Source organism: Cololabis saira, chromosome 3 (assembly GCF_033807715.1).
Source record: "Cololabis saira isolate AMF1-May2022 chromosome 3, fColSai1.1, whole genome shotgun sequence".
NCBI lineage: Eukaryota > Metazoa > Chordata > Actinopteri > Beloniformes > Belonidae > Cololabis > Cololabis saira.
Window position 1 is genome coordinate 29,248,494 of NC_084589.1, and position 21,713 is coordinate 29,270,206.

The 21,713-nt window shown below is 40.8% G+C and overlaps 1 protein-coding gene across 3 annotated transcripts in view; it reads left to right on the forward strand.

Annotated features, from left to right (window-relative positions):
* ddr1 (discoidin domain receptor tyrosine kinase 1) overlaps nt 1-21,704 on the forward strand; it is a 53,638-nt gene extending 31,934 nt beyond the window's left edge. Inside the window, exons 7-20 of one of the 3 annotated variants that reach the window (XM_061717132.1) lie at nt 807-909; nt 1,704-1,890; nt 5,113-5,362; nt 6,992-7,138; nt 7,699-7,755; nt 10,377-10,540; nt 10,930-11,131; nt 12,043-12,162; nt 15,123-15,424; nt 15,509-15,636; nt 16,919-17,116; nt 18,045-18,312; nt 18,552-18,701; nt 19,651-21,704. In XM_061717132.1, coding sequence (XP_061573116.1) covers nt 807-909; nt 1,704-1,890; nt 5,113-5,362; nt 6,992-7,138; nt 7,699-7,755; nt 10,377-10,540; nt 10,930-11,131; nt 12,043-12,162; nt 15,123-15,424; nt 15,509-15,636; nt 16,919-17,116; nt 18,045-18,312; nt 18,552-18,701; nt 19,651-19,791 — 2,417 coding nt within the window. In that variant the 3' untranslated portion in view covers nt 19,792-21,704. The remainder of the gene's footprint in view (nt 1-806; nt 910-1,703; nt 1,891-5,112; nt 5,363-6,991; nt 7,139-7,698; nt 7,756-10,376; nt 10,541-10,929; nt 11,132-12,042; nt 12,163-15,122; nt 15,425-15,508; nt 15,637-16,918; nt 17,117-18,044; nt 18,313-18,551; nt 18,702-19,650) is intronic. The other 2 variants (XM_061717134.1, XM_061717133.1) reach the window with 2 other exon arrangements.
* The last annotated feature ends 9 nt before the right edge of the window (nt 21,705-21,713 follow it).

Below are 21,713 nucleotides of genomic sequence, written 5' to 3' on the forward strand. Positions count from 1 at the left end.
CACCTAATCACATCTCAACACAATCATTTCTGAGCAAGCAGAACATGCTTCACTGTGAATGCGTTGTGCAGCATTGTTTATTATGAGTAGCAGAGCGGCTGGCTGAAGCCGGCGTTGCTGATGTCAGCTCTGCTCTCGGGGATCAGGCTGATTAGCTACGTATTAGAGCAACGGGGCTCGGGTTTGGTGGGTTAATAATGACAGCCGACTAACAGACCTGAGAGGCCCACATCTTTGTTTATTTTCCTACTTTAAAAGCAGCCGTAGCCGTTTCCTTGAGGAACTGCAGTTCAGTTAATGCAAACCACTGCAAGTATAATAAACTAGAAGATTCTACCTCGCCTTGTTTTTAATGGACTGATTATCGTTTGCTTTTTTTTTTAAGTCATGCGTAACTTGCTTTGTCATGATGAGAATCTTATTCTAAACAACATACAAGAGATAAGTCTATCTTAGATCCTTTTTTTAAAATCTAGACTTGACTAGTTTGTTTTGAAATGTATTTGTTTCAGCTAATGACAGCCGAGCATCCTGATTGAGATGCCCTTACTGCACTGGCACAGAACTTCATTTCTTTTAAGCACAAGCACATGCTTTACATTGGGAAAATGCAGTGTGAAATCTGACAGGGCTTTTCTGAAGTGCAAAATCAAAATGAAAAGATTTAAGAAGTTTAATGTTTGGCCTTAGTGTAGAGCATGCTGCTTTGAAATAGAATCAGAGAAACAGAAAAAAGCAAACTTTCTTTCAACACACTCATAAATAATATTGATTTTTTTTTTTTTTTTTTTTTTGCCCGTATCCAGATGGTCTGAAGGCTTACACAGCTCCAGTGGGTCACGTCATGCAGTTGCCAGGAATGCCTGTTTTTTTGAACGACTCAACCTATGATGGAAGCACAGAACAAGGGTGAGATCTGCAGCTGTAGCTCTTTTCATTTTCATCTTCACGTATGAGTAGGCACCTCATTTCCATGCATTCCCATAGATTTAACTTTTATGTAAATGTGCAGACTTGGAGTTTTGGCACATTTTTCATTGGAAAATATGATCAAATATTACAGTGATAAATGGGAGGTGAAAGCGTCTCGGCTCATCACGTCTTCTTAAACTGAAGTTGAGTCTCAGCCACATTCAAACCTTTTTTTTCCGCCTAATTGAAAGGGAATGACATTATTTTTCTTAGTCGTTCAGGGATTTGAGGCGTGTTTCCTGACTGTAATGTTTGGCAGGGAGCAAAGGAGGGGTAAACCAGGAATTTGGGGGGGGGGGGGTGTCCACACTCGCACAGGCTGTGCAGCTAATGGACCTGAAATGTTTTGCCAGTGGGTAAGGGAGCACGTTTGACGTAATCCAGACATATTTCAAGCAGATGTAAGTGTGTGAGGGCTCATACATCTGGGATCGGGGGGACCAATTTGTTGACCCTTTTGTGCTGCTTTGTGTCTAAAGGTTCCTTTTATGTGTGTAGTCTGTGTGAGGTTTTATTTCTTTGTTTTGTTAAGCCAGCTTGCTTACAGTATGTTTACTTGTTCACCTTATCATGCTGGTACATGAATGTGTTTGTAAATAGAAAGTGATAGGTATCCTGCAACATCCAGCGCTGTTTCACTGCAGAGCCGTGTGTTAACACACTGTGTGTGTGTGTGTGTGTGTGCGTGCGTGCTTGTGTGTGTGTTTGTGTGTGTGTGTGTGTGTGTACAGGATGCAGTTTGGAGGCCTGGGTCAGCTTTGCGATGGCGTCCTGGGAGGAGACGACTTTATGGAAACTAAGGAGCTGAGGGTGTGGCCGGGGTACGATTACCTCGGTTGGAGCCGTGAGGCCCTTGGACAAGGCAGCGTAGACATTGAATTCCACTTTGAGAAGCCTCGAATCTTCAACAACATGCAGGTATGTGCTGGAAGTTTTGTCTGCATATGGTACCGTATGAGAAAGTTACTCCTAGAAGAGTTCATATTAAAAACATAGGCAGCAGCAGAGTTGCCATTGACAGGAAAATATTCCTGGTTCTGGGGCCTCATGTACAAAAAGTGCGTAGATTGCATCGTAAATCCTTGCAGAGATATCTTGCCAATGCAAAAAAAAATTCAGATTTTCAAAACTGCATACGCCCAAATCCACGCACGTTTCATCATCAACGTGAAATTGAATACGTTTGTGTAAGCATGTCCGTGTCCATGTCCTGTCTCCTCTCAAGTACATCAATTTGAATATGATAATGAGTATAAATATCCATGAAAAATGGCTTATGCCAACAAGGGAGTGAAAAAACCAAATATCGACCCTGAGCTCAAAACACTCCTGTCAGAAGCTGAGCCCAGTAAACATTATTTATTTGGTAGCATTTCCCTCCGATTTAAGCCATAAAAGTAAACAGTGTCGCGTGCTGTGGTTGTGTTGACCACATTGCATTATGGATGTTGTTCTTGCTTTGTGTTGCGGTAAGTGAAGAGTTGTGGGTTTATTGTGTTGGTACGGGTTTGTGAATGTTAATGTTTAGCGTTAGTGTATCATTACACTCTTTTATCAAGTTTCTATTTTAAGAATCGACACCATAACTGAAAGTGGCAGGAAGAACAGTGGCGCTCCTCATTCCAATTTGTCTTACTTGTTTTACACAATTACAAATAGCCAATTATAGAAGTGTCCTGCAACCTATGAGACGCAGGGTAAGCTTGTATTTAAGCCTTGAAATAACACAATCTGTTACCTCACTGCTTGTAGAAATAAAGAAAAGTTGCTGCATATCGGAGTGTTGCAGTCGCAGTAGAAGAGATCGGCCTCCATCATCGGAGAAACACTTTTTGAAATTCTGCATCACTTGCGGGTGACTCGATAAAAGACCTTAACATTCAATAAAATTATTAATATTTCTTAGTTGCATCAATTCGTACCAACAACACATTTAGTGACATGTTAGTTTTATTTTAAAAAGACATTAGGGAACTGGTTCTTCGTTGCAAATTGTATTTTAATTATTGTCTGTTCAGCCACAGTTATGGGATATTTTATGAATCTGGCTTTGATCTCGATTAGTCGTCCCATTTGGTTGCCATGGCAATGCTGAGGGATGACTGACAGATGTCAGCAGCTCAGTATAGCCACAGTATAATTGTGCACGCAAGATATGAGACAAATTATTATTAATCTTTTTAACTATTAAGTGATTTATGTTTGGGAGGTTCCAAAGTTCCCTGGAAAAAGAAATGCCATACAGCTATTTCTCAATAAATAAAATTTGTGGTTATCGCAATAGCACCAAAAGCATCTTGCTCTGGTTAGGGCCAGGCTTCAGCCTGATTCTTATTGTCACTGATAAAACTCCTCAGATCTCCCTGTAGTCCAACAAAATGGTAAACCATTGTCTCACTTTTTCAATCTGCCATCCCAGGGAGTTATTTTACTGGAATAGTTGTGCAGTCATTTAATTAGTTTAGATGGATGATAGTTTACGACAGGACAATGCATCTGTGCTAATCTCTCTGGCAACCACAAAATTGCATCACAGTTTGTTTGTGCGTCTGTGTGGCTTTTGGGGTTATTTCGTGGAGCAACAAGAGGGATAATGATATGAATCAACACATTGTGAATTCCAACCGTGTTGTCTCGATGGTCGTGGGCTGGAATGTCGGTTTGTATAAAATTCATCTTTACGTGTACTTCCTGAACATCCTGAACCCACAGTATGTCTCGTAAAGAAACAACTAATACTTTAAATGTCTGTCAGGAGAGATTCCTGGATGCCCTCTCTCTATTTTTTTCTTCAAGTGTTTGTTATTGTTGTAGTTTATCTCTATTACCATTTAAAATATCTCCCAGCAGACTTCCTATTGTTTTTCCTGTTTTTTTTCCTGCCTTTTCCCTGGTGGTTTTCACACACTAACCTCAACTGACATACATTGTTATTCTTGCTCGGGTGAGCACATATGTCAGACACACAGGTCAGATAAATAAAAAGTGGGAACCTGAACCTAATTCTGACTTTCTGTTGGACAGAGTTCCTTCACCTGGACCTAATTCCTGTCCCCAAAGGGAAATCGCCTCTTTAACCTTTTGACAGCCGTGACCTGCAGTTGTCCTGTCTTTGACAGTAATGGGACCCACTCTGATCTGCTTTTTGTGAAGCTCTAGTTCTGATCTTTCTGATTTCTAGTTGAACCATGTTGTCAGAGGTATAGACTTAACAGAAAGATCAGAGAGAATTCCCAATGAAGGTTAGATTTTTGATGAAACACGCAAAATGTAATGAATGCAGCACTGTTCTCTCAAATTAAGCTTGTTGAAGGTCATTGGACCTGCATTCCCTTAAGGATAATTTAATTTTTTCGGGTTCTGTTAACACATTAGACCTCTATGATCATACAATAGAAACCCCAAAACCTATTTAGTCCCCTTTCAGACCGAAACACTTACCGGTACACATTAAAAGAGCATATGGTGCAGTCGTTCATCTGGGATGTCATGAGCGCACGTTAACATGTAGATGAGTACTACTACTGTCATTTAGCAGACGCTTTTTAGTCTCTACACGTCTGTAAGGTGTGTTAACCTCGGGAAAGACCAGTGTAAGAGCCTGTGTGTCAGATCAGACTCTGTGCCAGCTCCTCGTTCTCAGAAGATAAAAAGCGCTCAATTTCTCCTCAGATCTATATTTTTGACCCCTCACTTTCTCATTCTTCCACTTACATCTCCATCTCTCTTATCTCTTCGAGCTCCACCTCCTCCTCTTCCTGCAAGCCATACTAATATGATAGATCAACTTTTACGGATTGTCTTGTCTTAAAAAGATTGGAGAGACATAGTGTATCTTTATGCTCTCTTTTATCAGTTTTTTTTTTCCTGAGCTTTCTTTTCTTACTTGGTGACACTTCTTCCCATGTTCTAATTCTTTTAAATTGCAGTCCTGCTCAGTTCAGATTGTGCCAAAGCAATTATAGCTGAACAAGAAGAAATGTGTCATTAATTTTGCATGCAAATTTATCTTTTCCTGCCTCTTCACGAATAATGAATAATAAAGGCCCCTGAGTTTCCAGATATTTGAGCAAGGGTAGTTTAACTGTTGTATCTCATTCCTCCTCTTTTACCTTCTTCTCTTGTCTGTTTGTCCTACAGGTGCACAGCAACAACCGCCACACACAGGGGGTGCGAGTCTTTAGCAAAGTGGAGTGTCTGTTTAAGCCTGGCCTCCTGCAGCCCTGGTCCTCCCCGTCGCTCAACCTCCTCGTACCCCTCGAGGATCTAAAGGACCCTTCCTCAAGACCCATCTCCCTCCCACTCGGCAGTCAGCCAGCTCAGATCCTCCGCTGCAAATTCTACTTTGCAGACCGCTGGCTGCTGATCAGTGAAATAAATTTCCTCTCCGGTAAGACCCAGGACTGACAAAGTCAATTTGTTTTTTTGTTTTTTTTCTCTTTCATGTGTTTACTTCTGGCGTGGTCAAGTTATTTTAATTCTGCATTGGTTTTGGACTTGCATTACCTGTAGTTAAGCAGTTATATCTGGCATTTTCTTGGAAGTCCTGCAGAACTTGATATGCATAAGGTACTGGCCTCAAATGATGAACAGTTCATAAATAAATGCATATAAACACAATTTTAGGGGATTTTAATATGCTTATGAAATCTGCAAAGTTATTTAACTACTTGACACTGTAATTGTACAAGAAACTTTATCACATGGACTGTAATTAAAAATACAGAGTACACCATGGCCACAATTATTGACACCCTTTTTTATCATTTATGAATGTGTCTATTAAAGAAAACTAAAAAGAGAAAGACATGACAAATATGACTCTGTGGTATTTCGTGTTGTTCAGATGACCTGAATTTAGCCCCCCCCCCAAAAAAAAAACTGAAACAGTTTCCAGTTTCTTTTTCAAAATGGCATAGAGAAAAGATGTGTATAAGAAAACCTTATTTTACAATTAAAAAACAAACAAGAATTCAAAAGCTGCAAGGCAGCTGCTGTTCAGAATATTATTGGAAATGTTCAGTGATAAAACAGGGAGGGCATTTACAGCATGTGGCTCTGACAAGAATGTTGTATGAAGTATGAATGTTGGTGTGAATTATGGAGGAAACGAAAGCAAATAAGCAATCTAACTTTGTTTTTAGTCCATAGAGGATGCAGCTTTTCATTTTCAGTTTGTTTCCTTTTATCCAGATTGTATTTAATTCATTCAATAACATTCTTGTTATAAAGATGTTTTTTTGGTTCTTATCCCTGAAGAGGATGTACTTAAAACACGGGGTAGATGACCCTGAATGCAGTTTTACATTTCAGTATTAGAAAGCAAATAGTAATAAGAGATTATTAATTAGACTTAAATGTATATTCTTCATATCTTAAGAGTGAAAATTAAACGTGGTTGCATTTGTTGTTAGACTGGAAACGAACGAGTCCGTTTCATAATAAGGTTTTTGTCCTGACTGTACCAGGAGCAAACTTTTTTTCGCTCCACTGCATGGATTTTGTTACATGGGAACCAAGTTGTTGGCAAGTTAAACTGTCCACCGGTCTAAAATCATCAAGGGTTATGGCAGGATGTTTCCCTCATCCTCCAACTATGTGTTCACAGTTCACACCCACAATAATCTCACATGAGATGGTTCATATGCAATTGAGCACTTATAGAGCGAACAGATAAAACCAGAAGTCTTTAATCCTCACTGTTCTCTGCCCTGAGCAACTCCCTCCACCTGCCCACCCTCGTCTCTGTATTTACAGATATGTTGCAACTGTGATTGTTAATTGCACACCCAGCGAGGGTGACTGAGCTAACAACGTGTCATCTCAGCCAGTAAGGAATACATTATTCCCTGCTCGAAAACAACCTAACTAAGTCTTCTGTAATATAGTTTGTCCCTGCTAACGCAGCCAGCTGTGGCCACAATCAGTTTCTCAACCACTGAGTGCCACCAGAAGGTTTTTGCAATGACCATTGAAGGCCCCATAAAGTATTAAAACAAGATTTGTTTTTCTTATCCAGAGCCGTTGGGGGAGGATGCCACAGACACCAATTTATTTCCTCATAATCCTCCCAAGATTCCTGATGCCAGTTCCCTCCCTCCTGTTAATACCACTTCCTCTCTTTCGACGTCAAGCCCGTCCTCCAACGCCACCAGCGGGCCTTCTGGTAAGTCCTGCTCCTCACCTCGTCTTTGTAATCCACCTCCTCCCTCTTCATTATCGTGTCCTTGGTGTTGTCTTTCTGTCTGCCATTATCCTTCTGCTCCTTCCTGTCATTGCTCTCGTATTTCTAGTTTCACTGATCTTTTTATCATCACTCTTTGGCACAGTAGCCATCTTTTCCTCTAAAGCTGTGGCGTCTGTGCCATGTGTCTGAAGCAGAACCGAACAAGGCACATGTTTGACCAAGCTCTGTTTTCATCACAGGCTCTGAAATTCTTTGCCTGAACTTAACCCATTGCCAGATACTATGGATTTTATCACACTTAAAGAAATATTTCTTAAAAATTTAATATGAACTATTATGATTTATAGTACATCAAGGGTTTTATTTAATCATCACATTCTAGCTTTAGAAAAGTCTGCATGAATAGTTAAAGATTTGTGCCTAGAGGGGTGAAAATCCACCCGAGCGAGAACCCTACTATCCATGATTTTCTCTCCTCATCACTTTCCTCTGAGTCTCTTCTCACACATTCCTCCTTTGTCCATCCCTCACTCCTCCAGAAACCCCCTCCACCACCACCTTCATGACGGACACCACTGATATCTGGACACCATCAGGTGAGAGAGAGCAAATAAAAGTAAAGGTTGCAGAGGGGATGAGCTTGTTCCGTCTTATCTGGCCCGCCTCCAGTTTAATAAAACTGTCCCAGTGCTGTGTAAATGGTATGAGAATAAAGGAACAAGGTTTTACAGGAGCAGACTTTGGCACCGTGCTCTGTTTGAAGATAAACAGCTCTCTGAAAATAACACTTACAGAGATAAAGTAATTTTATTTACTCTGAATAACAACTTGACTTCATGTGGTATCACAAAAGACACGTTTTGTCTGGGAGCTGGCTCTAGTCTACGCAGCTAAACAATAGCAGGCTTCAAAAAAAAAAAAAAAAAAGCTGGAAATGGGTTTTGGCGGCATGTACGCTGCTTTCACTGTTTGTGGCTGGATGGCTTTGTTTGGGTCTATTTATTACACACATGGTGTTTAACTGACAGAGAGGAAAAGAAAGCGATTGTCTTCAGTTTTGACAATATTATGTTTAAAGTGAATGCAGCTCAACACGATATGTGTTGACGTCGTTATATTTGCACCCGTACATGGACTGTAAGTGGAATATGTGTGGTGAATGTCTTATTCATTAGGCCTTCTTATTCTTTTCTTTTTTTGCAAACTGCAATTTACTACATAAAAAAAGATTTAGGAGTTTATGGGAAGAGTTTACAATAACTATACAGAGGAAATCTTTTGTGCAAATAACGTGCCACATATCATCATTAAAAGTGGGGAGGGCAAAATAAAAAACAAAAAACAATGATTCTGATTAATACTCGACCACAAAGCTGTTGAAACTATAACCACATTGACGCATCTGCGTTCCCGAAGCAGCTGCGATGACCTCTGAGGGGTTTTTGGTGCATATTTTTCACATTCAAAAAGTCCCCATCAGATGTGGAGGAAGCCTGATGAAAATGTTGGTGTGTGACCCCCATTGAGTGCATGACTGCTCAGGAAGAGCTAATGGCCACAGGGTGAACAGTTCATTAATTTGCAACTTGTGGTTACACTCCCACAAGGCTTCTACTGAATGAAGTCTCAGACTTGCAGAGGAATCTGCAGTTTACTCTCTGGATTTCTGCCTAAGTTGCTCATAAAAGTTCAGCTGCATCACAAATTCAAAATAAAAACCACAATCTGATTAAACCAATAGCACAAAAATGGGAGGGGGGGGGGGTTATTTGTGCAAACCACTTAACAACTTCTACAAAAGCTATTTTGTAATGGGCGGTTACTGTTTGTAAACGCAGCATTTCGAACTTGGCCTTGTTCTTCAGTTCATTGCAGTTTAATGTTGCGGTCAGTGTACCTTGAAAGAGGTTCAAGACTGTATTGATTGAGAAAGTAGTAGACGGTTGTCTGTCATAGAATGAAGCAATAAATCACACACAAATTGTAATTTACTGATCGTTTCAGTGTGGTTACACTGCAAATCTCAACATCTGCAGCTCCACGCAGATGGATCGGCAGGTTTTATCTAAGGGTGTCTATGTGTGTACGTGTGTCAAACAGCAACTGAAACAGATGGTTACATTTTTAGTCATTAAACCTGTACACTGTCACACCACCTGCAATTCGCAAAGGCTCCAAATACGACAAAACAAGAAAAGAAAAGGAAAACGCAAGCAGAAGTGAGAAATCCCAGTGTGACTTTGGACAAAATCTGCTTTTCTCAAGATAAACAGTGACATCAACAATGACAGCTTCTACAGGAGTGTATTAGTATTAAAATGATAAACAAGGCTGGAAAGGGAGAGAAAAGTATTTCTTAAGACTCATGCGATTATCACTCCTCTGTGATATTAGAGGAACTTCAAGTCTGATGCCACTTTCCTTGTGAATGACAACTATGCAGATAAGACACTTAAGAAGAAGCCCATACTCCTAAGAAAGTGGAAAGAACCCAAGGACAGCTAAAAAAATAAAATAAAGGTGTACAGTGCAAGAAAGAGGCTGACCAAGAAGGATGTTGCTGGAAGGATACCATGAAGTATCAAAACAATATTTTTCTCTCTGTAGAAAAAAAAGAATTGTGAGAATATTCTGCAGACAGATTTTTTTGGGGGGACTAAATTCACAACACTGAATTCTGGGTGGGTTCAGGTACTGGATACCAACACCAAAGCATAAAAGTGGAGGACGCATCGTGGTTTGGGACTGTTTTAATACCTCGTTAGAACATAAGGGCAGAATGACCAGACACTTGGAGGTTCTTGGGTGCAACAAGAAAACATCAAAAACGCAAATCTACAGAATATTTTAAGAAAACTAGCTTCCCTCACATAAGCAGCTATATGAAAATATCTGAAAAGAAGAAGCGACACTCAGTTGATGATTTAAAAGTTCACTTATTCTCCAGTCTGAGCTGTGATGTTGTCCATCAAGCAGACAACATTTTCCATGTTCATGAATTTACTCAGATTGTGTTGGTTTATAGTTGTGGTTTAGACAAAGATGGGACCAAATGTTGTGAGCAGAAAGCAGAAGTCCTAGTAAACCTTCATCTTTCTTATTGCAGCTGTATTCCCATGACGTCTGACAAATTTCAGCTTGTTTCAATTCTTTACCCATACATAAAATGTTGTCTTCTGCCTTTTTCTTCTCCTTCTTCTTCTTTGCTTTTTTCTAGGCAGTGAAACTGCCCTTACTCCAAGGGCGGGGCTTCCTGTGGCCAAAGTGGATAGCAGTAATACGGCTATCCTGATTGGCTGCCTGGTGGGCATCATCCTACTCTTGCTGGCTGTGATCGCTGTCATCCTCTGGAGACAGTACTGGAAGAAGATTCTGGGCAAGGTGAGTCCAGACTGAGGTCACATGCAATTACACTTTCCTTGATGTGATTTTCAGGGATGATGAGAAAGTTACTCCGTGTAACCCAATGGCCAAGCTTTAAACAGTTTCTAGTGGAACTTTGAAGAGTTTTATGCCCTTGTTAGGCTCAACTGTCCCTCTCAGTCAGATTTAATTGACTGATACACAGCAATTGATTGAACAACTGCCAGTCTTTTGGCACAGAACCAGCCTATCTCCATCTGGAGGTCTTACAGAAATCCTTTTACATTTACTGTTAATCCTTCAAAGTTTAGAGTCTTTTTCCATAGTTTGATCACGCATCTGCTTAAGCCACCCAACCGGTGCATTTTTACATGACTTGTATTTGAGCGATGCCTCCGCCCTCCCAGGCCCAGGGCAGCCTGTCCAGCGACGAGCTCCGAGTTCACCTGTCGGTCCCCTCGGACAACGTGGTCATCAACAACACACACAGCTACTCCAGCCGCTACCAGCGCATACACACCTTTCCAGACGATCATGACCGAGACGGAGAGGGGGAGTACCAGGAGCCGAGCGCACTGCTCCGGCCAAGGGATCAAAGAGACAGCACAGGTACACACGCTGTGTAACAGAAAGGTTGTAGGACCATACCCTTAAAGATTTCTGCTGTATATGAGCGTTTTTTTTCCCCTACATTTAGCTTGTTTCACAACATACCTACCGTATTATCATGAAGTGAAACGTGCTGAATCTATGGTGACATTGATCGATCAGTATGCAACCAAACACAGCTGGCATGAAATTAATGGAAAATTGGACACAGTTCTACTTTCCACATGTATAGCAGTCAAAATGTTTACTCTAATTCATGCGGCTTGCACAGATTGCTGTGCATGCATGTCCGTGCCCATGTCTGTGCTTTTGCAAATCCATTTGAAAAGGGGAAAGCAGCCGAAAGAAAAATGATGTGGCGTGCCTATCAGGAAAACAGTGGTATTATAGTATATTTCACCACGCCAAACAAAAGTAAACCAAATCAAACATCCTGCAAGGAAGAATGCCTCTAAGAAGATGCACAGTGCAGAGTGGCCACAAAGGAACTATTGTTCTGAGAAAAGGGAAGAAAAGGAAAGCGAGAGGCGAAACAGAGTAAATAAGGAAAACATTCCGTTGCATGGATTTTACCGCAGGAGGTCGGCATGCCGTCTGTACTAGGCGCCTGTGTGAGTCTGAAATAACATGAGTAACAAACATTTCATCGTCTGAGTTTCGTTATGTTTGGTTTTGGCCTGAGTTGTGTTAATGTGCCTGTTCTTGCAACGGTTTTCAGTTGTTTTTTTTTCTTTTTGTTCTCTGTATCAGTACAGGCCCTCTTCATCCCTCGTCTCATCATCAGTTTGCTAACAGTTTGCTCATGATTGTTGTTTTCTTTTGTGTTGTGATTTTTGTGTTTGCCTGCATTTACCCCACTTCATCCTATGTGTTGTTGTGTGCGTTTTTTGTTTGTGTATGTGCCCTCCCAGCCTTGCTGTTAAACAACCCGGGTTATCACGTGCTCCTACCAGATCACAGAAAAGGCTCCAGAGCCCTTGTCGTCTCCAACTCCACACAGGCTCAGGAAAAGAGTCTCAATGTGCCCCAGGGTAAGAGACCTCGGACCGGCCCAGCAACCGTCCGGAGGATCCACTGTCTCATTACTCTGGCACCTACCTAACATTGTCAGGGAGTGGAAGAGCTGTCACTATTGCTGCACAGAAGAAGAAAAAAAAACCTTTTTATCATGAATAGTCTACAACGCATGACTCTGACCTTCATTCCTTCTGTTACTGACATCGCTAGTCACCTTCATCACTCACTACAAATAACTCTTTGCTTTTTTTGAGGGATAGTTTGGCTTCTGGGAAATTGAAAGCTGTCAAACTTTTTATTTAAGCCTGAGCAGAGTTGAATCAAGGACCTTCACTGTGCCACAGCAGCAACATGATGGCTGTTCAGACTGTAATGTGCAGACTCATGATTACACTTTATTTTCTTGATCACAGGTTTTACATTACGGCTCTCTGGGTGGCTTTTCTCAAATTTACCTTCATGTTTACTTAGAGCATCCTTTCTCTTAAAGGAAACAAATCATTTCCTTTTTTTTTTGGTTGACACAATTTGTTGTTAAATTGGAACATAATACACCATAACTTTAAACACCAGATCAGTTACGAACAAATGAATCTGCTGCATCTGATCAGACTAATAATAGTGAATCATAGTCGTGAAGAAATACTCACTTTTTGAGAGGCATTGTGAAATTATTCCAAATACATCTGGTAACACTGATCTAACAGAAAACGGATAAACTCCAAAAGTGACTGTTTATAAATGGAGACGGGCAAACAGACAAGAGTGAAAGACAAATGGACAAGCAGGGAGAAAGAGAAACACAAGTCAGTATATACTATCAGGGGCTGACGAGACCATAGACTGTATATAAAATTGGACGAAACATTCGATCACGTGACCCATTGGCTTTGAAGGCCGATTTTGACGCCTGTTTGTTTTCGTGCGGGACGTCGCCATGTAACTGACGTGAACGTGCCCACCAAATGTCAATCAAAGTTAGTTTTTCTCCCTGCTCCATCTGCTTAACCCCCGCCGAATTATCTACAGGGTGGTTGCTTTGCGTGGCACGGTAGCATGATGATTATGATGATGATAAATGATAAATGACAGTAGTAATGATTACAGATGAGGAAGTGATAACAGCTAGCGATTGGCTGATCTGACTGCCAATCAATCAAGTATATTAGAAATAAATGTATTGCTTGATATAAACCCTCCTGGTGTGGTACAAAAAAATGAACCCCCCTCAGAGTTGTCGTGGGTGTGAAATCAAACAGGTTGAGGCCAAAATGGCTTTTTGAACCAGACTGTAAATGTTTATTTCTGCTGTTAAGTTGAACATTTTAACGTGGAGGTCAATAGAGATTGACTCGCTTTTGCAGCCAGTCCAAGTAAAGACAAAAGAAGAAACTTAAAACGCTACAAAAAACCCAGACCATGACAATGTCCCCTTTAATCTAGCAGCATCATTGGGTCTGTCCTGGATGAGATGGTAAAACTTTCTAATATCAGCAGTACCACATACTTTTGTATATACAGGTGGCAAATGAAGGGAAATATTTGATATACCTGGCGTAAGGGTGTCAGGTTTTAAAATTATAATTACAATTATGAGACTAAATAACATTTTTGAAATGGAATTATGAATGAATTCCCTTCAGGGATTAATAAAGTAGAGTTGAACTGAACTGATGGGATCTTGCGGCTGTTATACTGTGTTGGTATTATACTGACACGGTTTAGGTCGAGCATAATGGAGGAACTCCCTTCATCCTGCAATGATAAAGTTCACTCCTGATCAGTCTGGTCTTTTCCACAAATATAATACTCATTCATAGAACACCAGGGGTGAGAGGACAGTTTAATTAGCATGAACCGGATCATGTGCTGTGGCCTTTGAAGTCTCCCAGACTGAACATCAGTTGCAGATTCTTCACCAGCCTTCACTACCACCCCAAATGATCGAGCATGTTTTTAACAATTGTGTACAAGTAGGATGAAGTGCTGACACATTTTTGTTGTTTTTTGTTTAATTGCTGCTCACCTGCAGTACAATTTCATAACAGCTTCGGTGAAGCGAGAGGTTTAATATCTAATATTATGATTCAGTGGGTGAATTTAAGTTTGATAGAAAGTTCTCTCTTGCATTATTATTTTAAGAGTACCACAACTTGGTATTCAGATCCCATACTCTCTACAAACCTATGACTCACGTGTTGTCAGAGCCTCTTAGGCAGGCGTTTGTAAAACTGTTATCGGGAAGTACAGGAGCAGATTCTAATTTAGTTTACAAAACACAGGACAGCCCAAGTAAATGAGTGGAGAGAGGAATATTTCCAAGGAAACCCTTCCCCTCCGGAAAGTCATTTTAAATGCAGTGTCAGCCATTTCCCAGCACTAATGCATATACAGAGATGCAAAAATAAGTTTTATCTGAGTAGTGGGATTAAGGCATTTACTTACATATTCGTCTTGATTTTTTAACTTTGTCAACTCATCTGACTTTCAGTATTCCCACCCTTCACACGATGAGTGATGATTATACAGAGCAAACCCGAGGAGGCCGGGCACGAAGGCGTTCATAAAATCATAATCGTGCCTGTTAATAAATTAAGTTGGTCTAGATTTACTGGTGTGAGTCGATATTTCTCTTCCCAGTTGTTGCTTTCTCTGCATAATTTGTGGTTCAGCTCAGCTTCCAGCAGATAACTGTCAAGCACATTTTAAAATTATCATTTAATTATCTATATATATTTTAGAAATATTGGATCTTTTTTCTCTTTGAAACTTCAAACTTCTATTTTATTCAAGTAAAATTCCTCTAAACCCAAACTATCCCTTAAAAGCAAGCAGCCTGACTTTATCATATGAGTCTTTCATTTACTTACTTAGTTTTAAATCAGTAGGAAGATTATTTTTCTCAACCAGTCACCTCTTCTCTGTCATTTCCTCATTTGTGTCTGCCCTGCCTGTCTCCTCCTCCCGTCTGCAGCGTGTGGTTTGGACCTGGATATGGAGAAGGGCTTCCCCGTCTCACCTGAGGAGCCTCCTCCCTACCCGGGGTCCCCTCCCTACCCGTCTCTGTCCCCGCCCGTTTCTCCCCCTCTTCCTCCCAGCGTCCCCCACTACGCCGAGGCAGACATCGTGAGTCTCCAGGGTGTCAGTGGAAACAACACGTACGCCGTGCCCGCGCTGGCCTCCTCCAGCCCCGGCGCCGACGCCACGCCGCTGCCGGAGCTGCCACGCCACTCTCTCATTTTCAAGGAGAAGCTGGGGGAGGGACAGTTTGGGGAGGTGAGAACTCAGGAGACAAAACAATCTGTGTGGGTGGAGGGGTGACCGTGTTCTTGAACAATGTCCGTATGTTTTCCATGAAAGGTGCACCTGTGTGAAATCGAGAACCCTCAAGACCTTCCCACTTTGGAGTTTCCATTCAACGTGAGAAAAGGTCGCCCTCTTCTGGTAGCTGTCAAGATACTGCGCCCCGACGCCTCCAAGAATGCCAGGTCTGTAATGTCAAACCATTCCCTAACATGGGGGGAGGGTCACTTTTTTTTATTCCTCCACTTTTTGTAGCTTAATGCGTACTTCTTTAATCTCTCAATTGTTCATTGAACTTTTGGTGGTATTCTGAAATATCAAGTAGGATTTAATAGGACAGAGCCAACCATTTGCCATTAAATGTCACGCTTTATCAGTTTCCAGTTTTTTAGAGTGCATCCCTCTATGCTCCTTTGTCTTTTTGTGTCGTGCTTTTAATTGACTCATCTATTACTGACATTTTAAGATTTTAGAAGTCTATAAGAGACAGGAAACAAGTGCTTTAGAAAGTCTGGTTATATCTGAATTCCCCAGAGTTCTGCAGAAGGTTTGGGATAACCAGAAGGTTCTGTATACTGCAGCTTGACTCAAAAGCTCAAGTTTTGCCGAGCCAGTTTTCAAAACACAATTCTCACAGGGGCAGAAAAAAATAAAATGAATAACCAAGTTAATAAAAGAATGTAGAAAAAATAAGTTACTGATGATCAGGCAGACTTCTCAGAGCCCCCAGGCCCTGACTGCAAACACCCAGTCCTCTTTAGTTCCCAGACAGATGTTTACTTGAGGTCTTGGAGAACATATCGCTTACAAAGAGGCCAGAAATGCAGCCTGGAGAGAGACCTTGAAGAACTTTTTCAGTAAAATCTATTCAGAATGTACAAGGAGCCAGTGTCAGAAGGCCAGAGCTAAAGGGATGTGATCAGATCAGCTACTGAGTCTTGTACAGTTGAAGTTGGTCAACAGATCTCGGATAAATGAGGTGGAACAAAAATGTCCAATACTCACATTTCTGAACTTGTTTGGCTCCCGGGCTCTGAGGGAAAACACCTCTGCTTTTCTGTGGCTTTATAGATGTTTGACTCTGTTTATCTGCTGCTTGTTTTCTTTGGATCTGAGCAGGTAAAATAAGCTCTTGTGCGCTCGTGTTGGGGAAAGGCACATGTAAACATGTGGAAAGTTTGTGAAGGTGGTCCTCACAGAAACATATTGACTATCAAAACAAATGGATGAGGGCAAAAGTGCAGAAAGTCAGATTTTCGAGTTGAGCTGCTGATGGAAAATAAGTTGGGGTTATTATGGATTTGAGTTGAATAAACACCTCCCTCTACGGAGCTGTGATGTGTTATCTTCAGTAGGTAATGCAGGGCTCCAGTTTCTGATCACTATCTTCTCTGTTTATCTGGGATCCAGCATTGTTATCGTCTGCGATATACATCTCAGTCTCATGCTTCTTTCTGCGTCTGATAGGAACGACTTCCTCAAAGAGGTGAAGATCTTATCTCGGTTGAAAGACCCGAACATCATCCAGCTGCTGGGAGTGTGTGTGAGCAGCGATCCGCTCTGCATGGTCACCGAGTACATGGAGTGTGGTGACTTGAACCAGTATCTGTCCCACAGAGCCCTGTTGGACAAAACTGGGCCTTCACACAATACACCAACCATCAGGTAACACACACACACACACACACACACACACACACACACACACACACACACACACACACACACACACACACACACACACACACACACACACACACACTCACACATCACACATATATATATATATACTGTATATATATATATATATATATATATATATATATATATATATATATATATATATATATATATATATATATATATATATATATATATATATATATATATATATATACCGTATTTTCTGGACTATAAGCCGCTACTTTTTTCATAGGTTTTGAACCATGCGGCTTATACAAAGGTGCGGCTATTCTGTGGATTTTTCTTCCAGCGCTCGGGCGCTCTAACCGGAATTAGAATAAAAACTAAGACAAAATAAATGCAAAGAAGAATACACTACTTCTTCTTTATCAGATAGAAGTAGGTAGAAGCAGATTTCAAACAGATAAATAAATAAATAAATACCGGTTATTTTCTCTTGGTTCTGTCCTGTTTTAATCAGCAAAGTTGCTGCCGTGTTAAAAGACACTGTTAGGAAAGGATCTATTTAGGTACAAACATGTACATCATTTACAGTTCTAAATCTTTCTGTACGTGTAGTAAATATCTAATCTAACAACATAAATATCTGCGGCTTGCATATCTTTTTTTTTTAAATAGAGTGGATGCGGCTTATATACAGGTGCAGCTTGTATATCTTTTTTTATTGTTTTTTTTAAAAATAGAGCGGATGCGGCTTATATACAGGTGCAGCTTATAGTCCAGAAAATACGGTGTGTATATATATATATATATATATATATATATATATATATATATATATATATATATATATATATATATATATATATATAAATTAATTTAAAAAAAAATGTATCTGCTTGTGTAGTAACTTTATCAATCCCTTTTCCACCTGTCCTCATGTCAACAGTTACCCAGCGCTCATCTCCATGGCAAGCCAGATTGCGTCAGGAATGAAGTTTTTGTCGTCCCTCAACTTTGTGCACCGGGATCTGGCCACTCGTAACTGTCTGGTTGGGGGGGAGAAGGGTGAGAGCGAAGAGGATGGAAGCGGTGAGCGTCATATCAAGATAGCCGACTTCGGGATGAGCAGAAACCTGTATGCTGGCGACTACTACAGGATCCAGGGCAGAGCCGTGCTGCCCATACGCTGGATGGCGTGGGAGTGCATCCTCATGGTGAGAAAACCAACACACACGTGTGATGGTTGGAAAACATTATTTGCAGTTGTGTATTGTTTTGGTCTTCATCTGTTCAAATAAAAATAAGCATTTAAAACAAATGAATGTGCTCAAAGTAAATAAATCTTTGATCGTGTACCTGCAATCATTTGTTACCTGAACTGATGCTGATAATCATTGCTTCAGTAAAGGAGATGATGGTGATGGGGATGTATGTGTATCTTATGTGCCGTCAGGGTAAGTTCACCACAGCCAGCGACGTGTGGGCGTTCGGGGTCACTCTGTGGGAGATGCTGAGCGTTTGTCAGGAGCAGCCGTACTCCAACCTCACTGATGAACAGGTCATCGACAACGCCGGAGAGTTCTTCAGAGACCAGGGCAGACAGGTACGCCGCTCACAAACATTACCTTTCTAAACTTTACTTTTGTGATGTTTATTTGTAAAGAATATTTAAATCTTTTTCTAATTGATTTTAGACACTTCATGAACTAAAGTAACATGTTTATATTTTACTTGCAAAAACTAAAATAAGACAAGGCAGAAAAACGACAGAAAAAGACGTTTTTCTTTGCATAAATGTTGTATTTACACCAAGGAGTGATTTGAGTCATGATGCACAAGCTCATCAGCGATATCAGATGCCCTCTAGTGTGCAAAGCCATCTAGAGTGTTTACACTGAAACAACTGGTAATACTGTTGGTATTGTAACACGTGTAAGACAGTTGATTCTTAATATTTACTATTGCAGTGACACTATGCAAATATTTTTCTACCTAATTCCAGAGGACTAGTAATATATTGCACTCTTTGCATGCTTGAAACACAAAGATTTTATATTATGGTTACATAAACTTGCCAACAAGATCAAATATATATATTCATTTAAATGTATGGAATTACTGTCTTTCTTACCTCGACAATCTTCAGGAGATCCTGACAATTTGCTAAGAGCAAAGTTCGAAGCCTGGACGCAATATTTGATTTCTTTAACCAAAACCTCCACCATCTGGTGAACAGAGCATGTGTGTTAAAGTTTTAAGAGCTTCCTTACATATGCCATTGGAAGTGTTAAACTCAGGTCCAATTGTTTGAAGCCTAATTTTCAACTAGTGAGGTCAACACTAAATGTCTTTAGTTAATGAAAAAGTCCTGCTATAAGTTTCTACTAAATCCATTCTCAGATGTGTTCCTCTTCTTATTTTAAGTCAGCTTGGGGTCGGCCAAACTAAACGGATACAGTTGTATCTTCTACCCAGAATCTGTGGTAGAAGGTAAATGGACTAATCAAACAAAGCCACTAATCTCCACCTCTGAATGTCTCTTTCTTTTTCAGGTGTATCTGGGCAAACCAGCTGTTTGCCCTCAGGGTCTCTACGAGCTCATGTTGAGCTGCTGGAACAGAGACTGTAAGCTCCGCCCATCCTTCGCCACCATCCACTCCTTTCTTACGGAGGACGCCATGAACATGGTGTAACGAGAGAAGCTGAGAAAAACTGCAACTCTTGAGTCATGCTTTTTCATGCTGCTGTGGGAAGGTGTGGTGGAGGGTGCACTCGCAGGGAGAGTGGGTTGCTCGCTTTTGTAATTTTTCCCTTTTTTTTTTTTTTCCTCCTTCCTTTCGGTGAATGGGGCTGAGATACCGCTGGTTCGGTTTGATTTCCACTTCAGAGCCCAAAGATGAAACGATAGCAAAAGCTTTTGATAGGTAACAATCCAAGCTATTTCTTTTCGGTTGGTGGTGGGTGCAGACTGCATAGGAACTTTCTCGCTTCTCAGATACTTAACAATCACGAAGACTCGCTACAACTGGTGACTTACTTCTGCAGAAAGTTTAATGACATCCCCTATCACAAACTAGGATGCAAGCACTTATAAAGTTTAGTAAATTTCATCATGCATCATCCTAGATGCTACGTGCAGGGTAAAAAATAGACATGCAGTGTGAGCTCTGGCTGCAGATGACACACAGCCTGGGACGAGAGCACCTGTTGTCCAGAGATGAAACGGCAGACATTGGGATTGTCTTAGTATTTATACCCTATTGCTTACACTGTATTCCAGTGAGATTATGCCCAAATACAGCCCCACTGGCTCACTCCTTACCATGAGTGTTCCTTTTTATCTCAGCCTCATGTCCTTACACAGTAACCCATATCCGCAGTTTTTGTGGACTAATGTGAAATGATGTGGACCAGACAGCAGCGGACACCCCGCCCCCCTTCTCTACAATGTGATTACTTCAAGCTCGTCACGAACCACCAGCCCCACATCTTAAAAGTCCAAGAAGCGCCTGCACCCCATCCTTGTGAGGAAAACATGTGTACTTGTTGCCAAATGGACTTCTCAAACATGAGGAAAAAAAAAGGCACGGAAGAGGGGAGTCTGCAGCCATTGATGAGACATGAACCAAAAACTTTGAAATGTTTATCGGAGCAAAGAGACCATGCTGGCAGAAGAACGGATATCTTCACAGCTGTCTGCTCTGCTCAGGAGTTTGCCCCCCTCCCCTAAATCTTGCTGTGACTTAGTCATGGGAGAATAATGTAAAATTCCACAACCAGCTGCACTTTAATCCCTACATGCAAATGCCCGGCCATGATTAGACTCTTCTCTGATGGGCTGAATGACGATTCCCGTCGACGTGGATTCTTATACATTTACTTGCTGCAATTTTCAGGTATTTGCAGAGGAAGGCCTCACAGATGTGCGATAATATCTGTAAACCCTCCCAGCATGGCGTTGCCAAACCATAAGATGTAAAATATTGTTTTGAAAAAAAGAAAAATGGATTGGCATTCAGAATTCATTTGGTGTATGACAACCTATGATTCAGAAACTTTGAGTGTGTTGAGATGTTGCTCACACTAATCTGTTTTTGATAACTGCAATTCTACATGTACAGTATAGCTCAAAACGGGATATCTGGGCTCCTGATTCTAGTGTGAGTCAGCATCTGAAATCTGCTTTGCCTCATGTCTCTGCATGAAGCTGACTGCGGCAGACTCACTGACGCTACCTAACTGACTAAATAGCACTCTGAATCTATTCTGAGACGATCAAGATCATATAATGGATGTTTATAATGTACGGTTGCACCATCTGGCTCTCTTTTTGATACACTGTAGTTCAGTTAAACCCATTTTTTATATATGCTGTATGTACTAAGACTCTCCTTCATGTCTGTATTTTTCCGTCTGAACATTACTGTATAAGTACTTGTACATATTTCAAGGACAGAATTACATTTTCCTTTACTAATATATAGAGAACTCATATTACATGTTGGGTCTTCTGTGTCTCTGTAGAACGCTTGCTACTTTGACGCTGTCATTCATTGTGTTGTCTATTTTTGTAGATGTTTTAATAAAGTCAGACTTTTCAAATAAAGCATGCTTC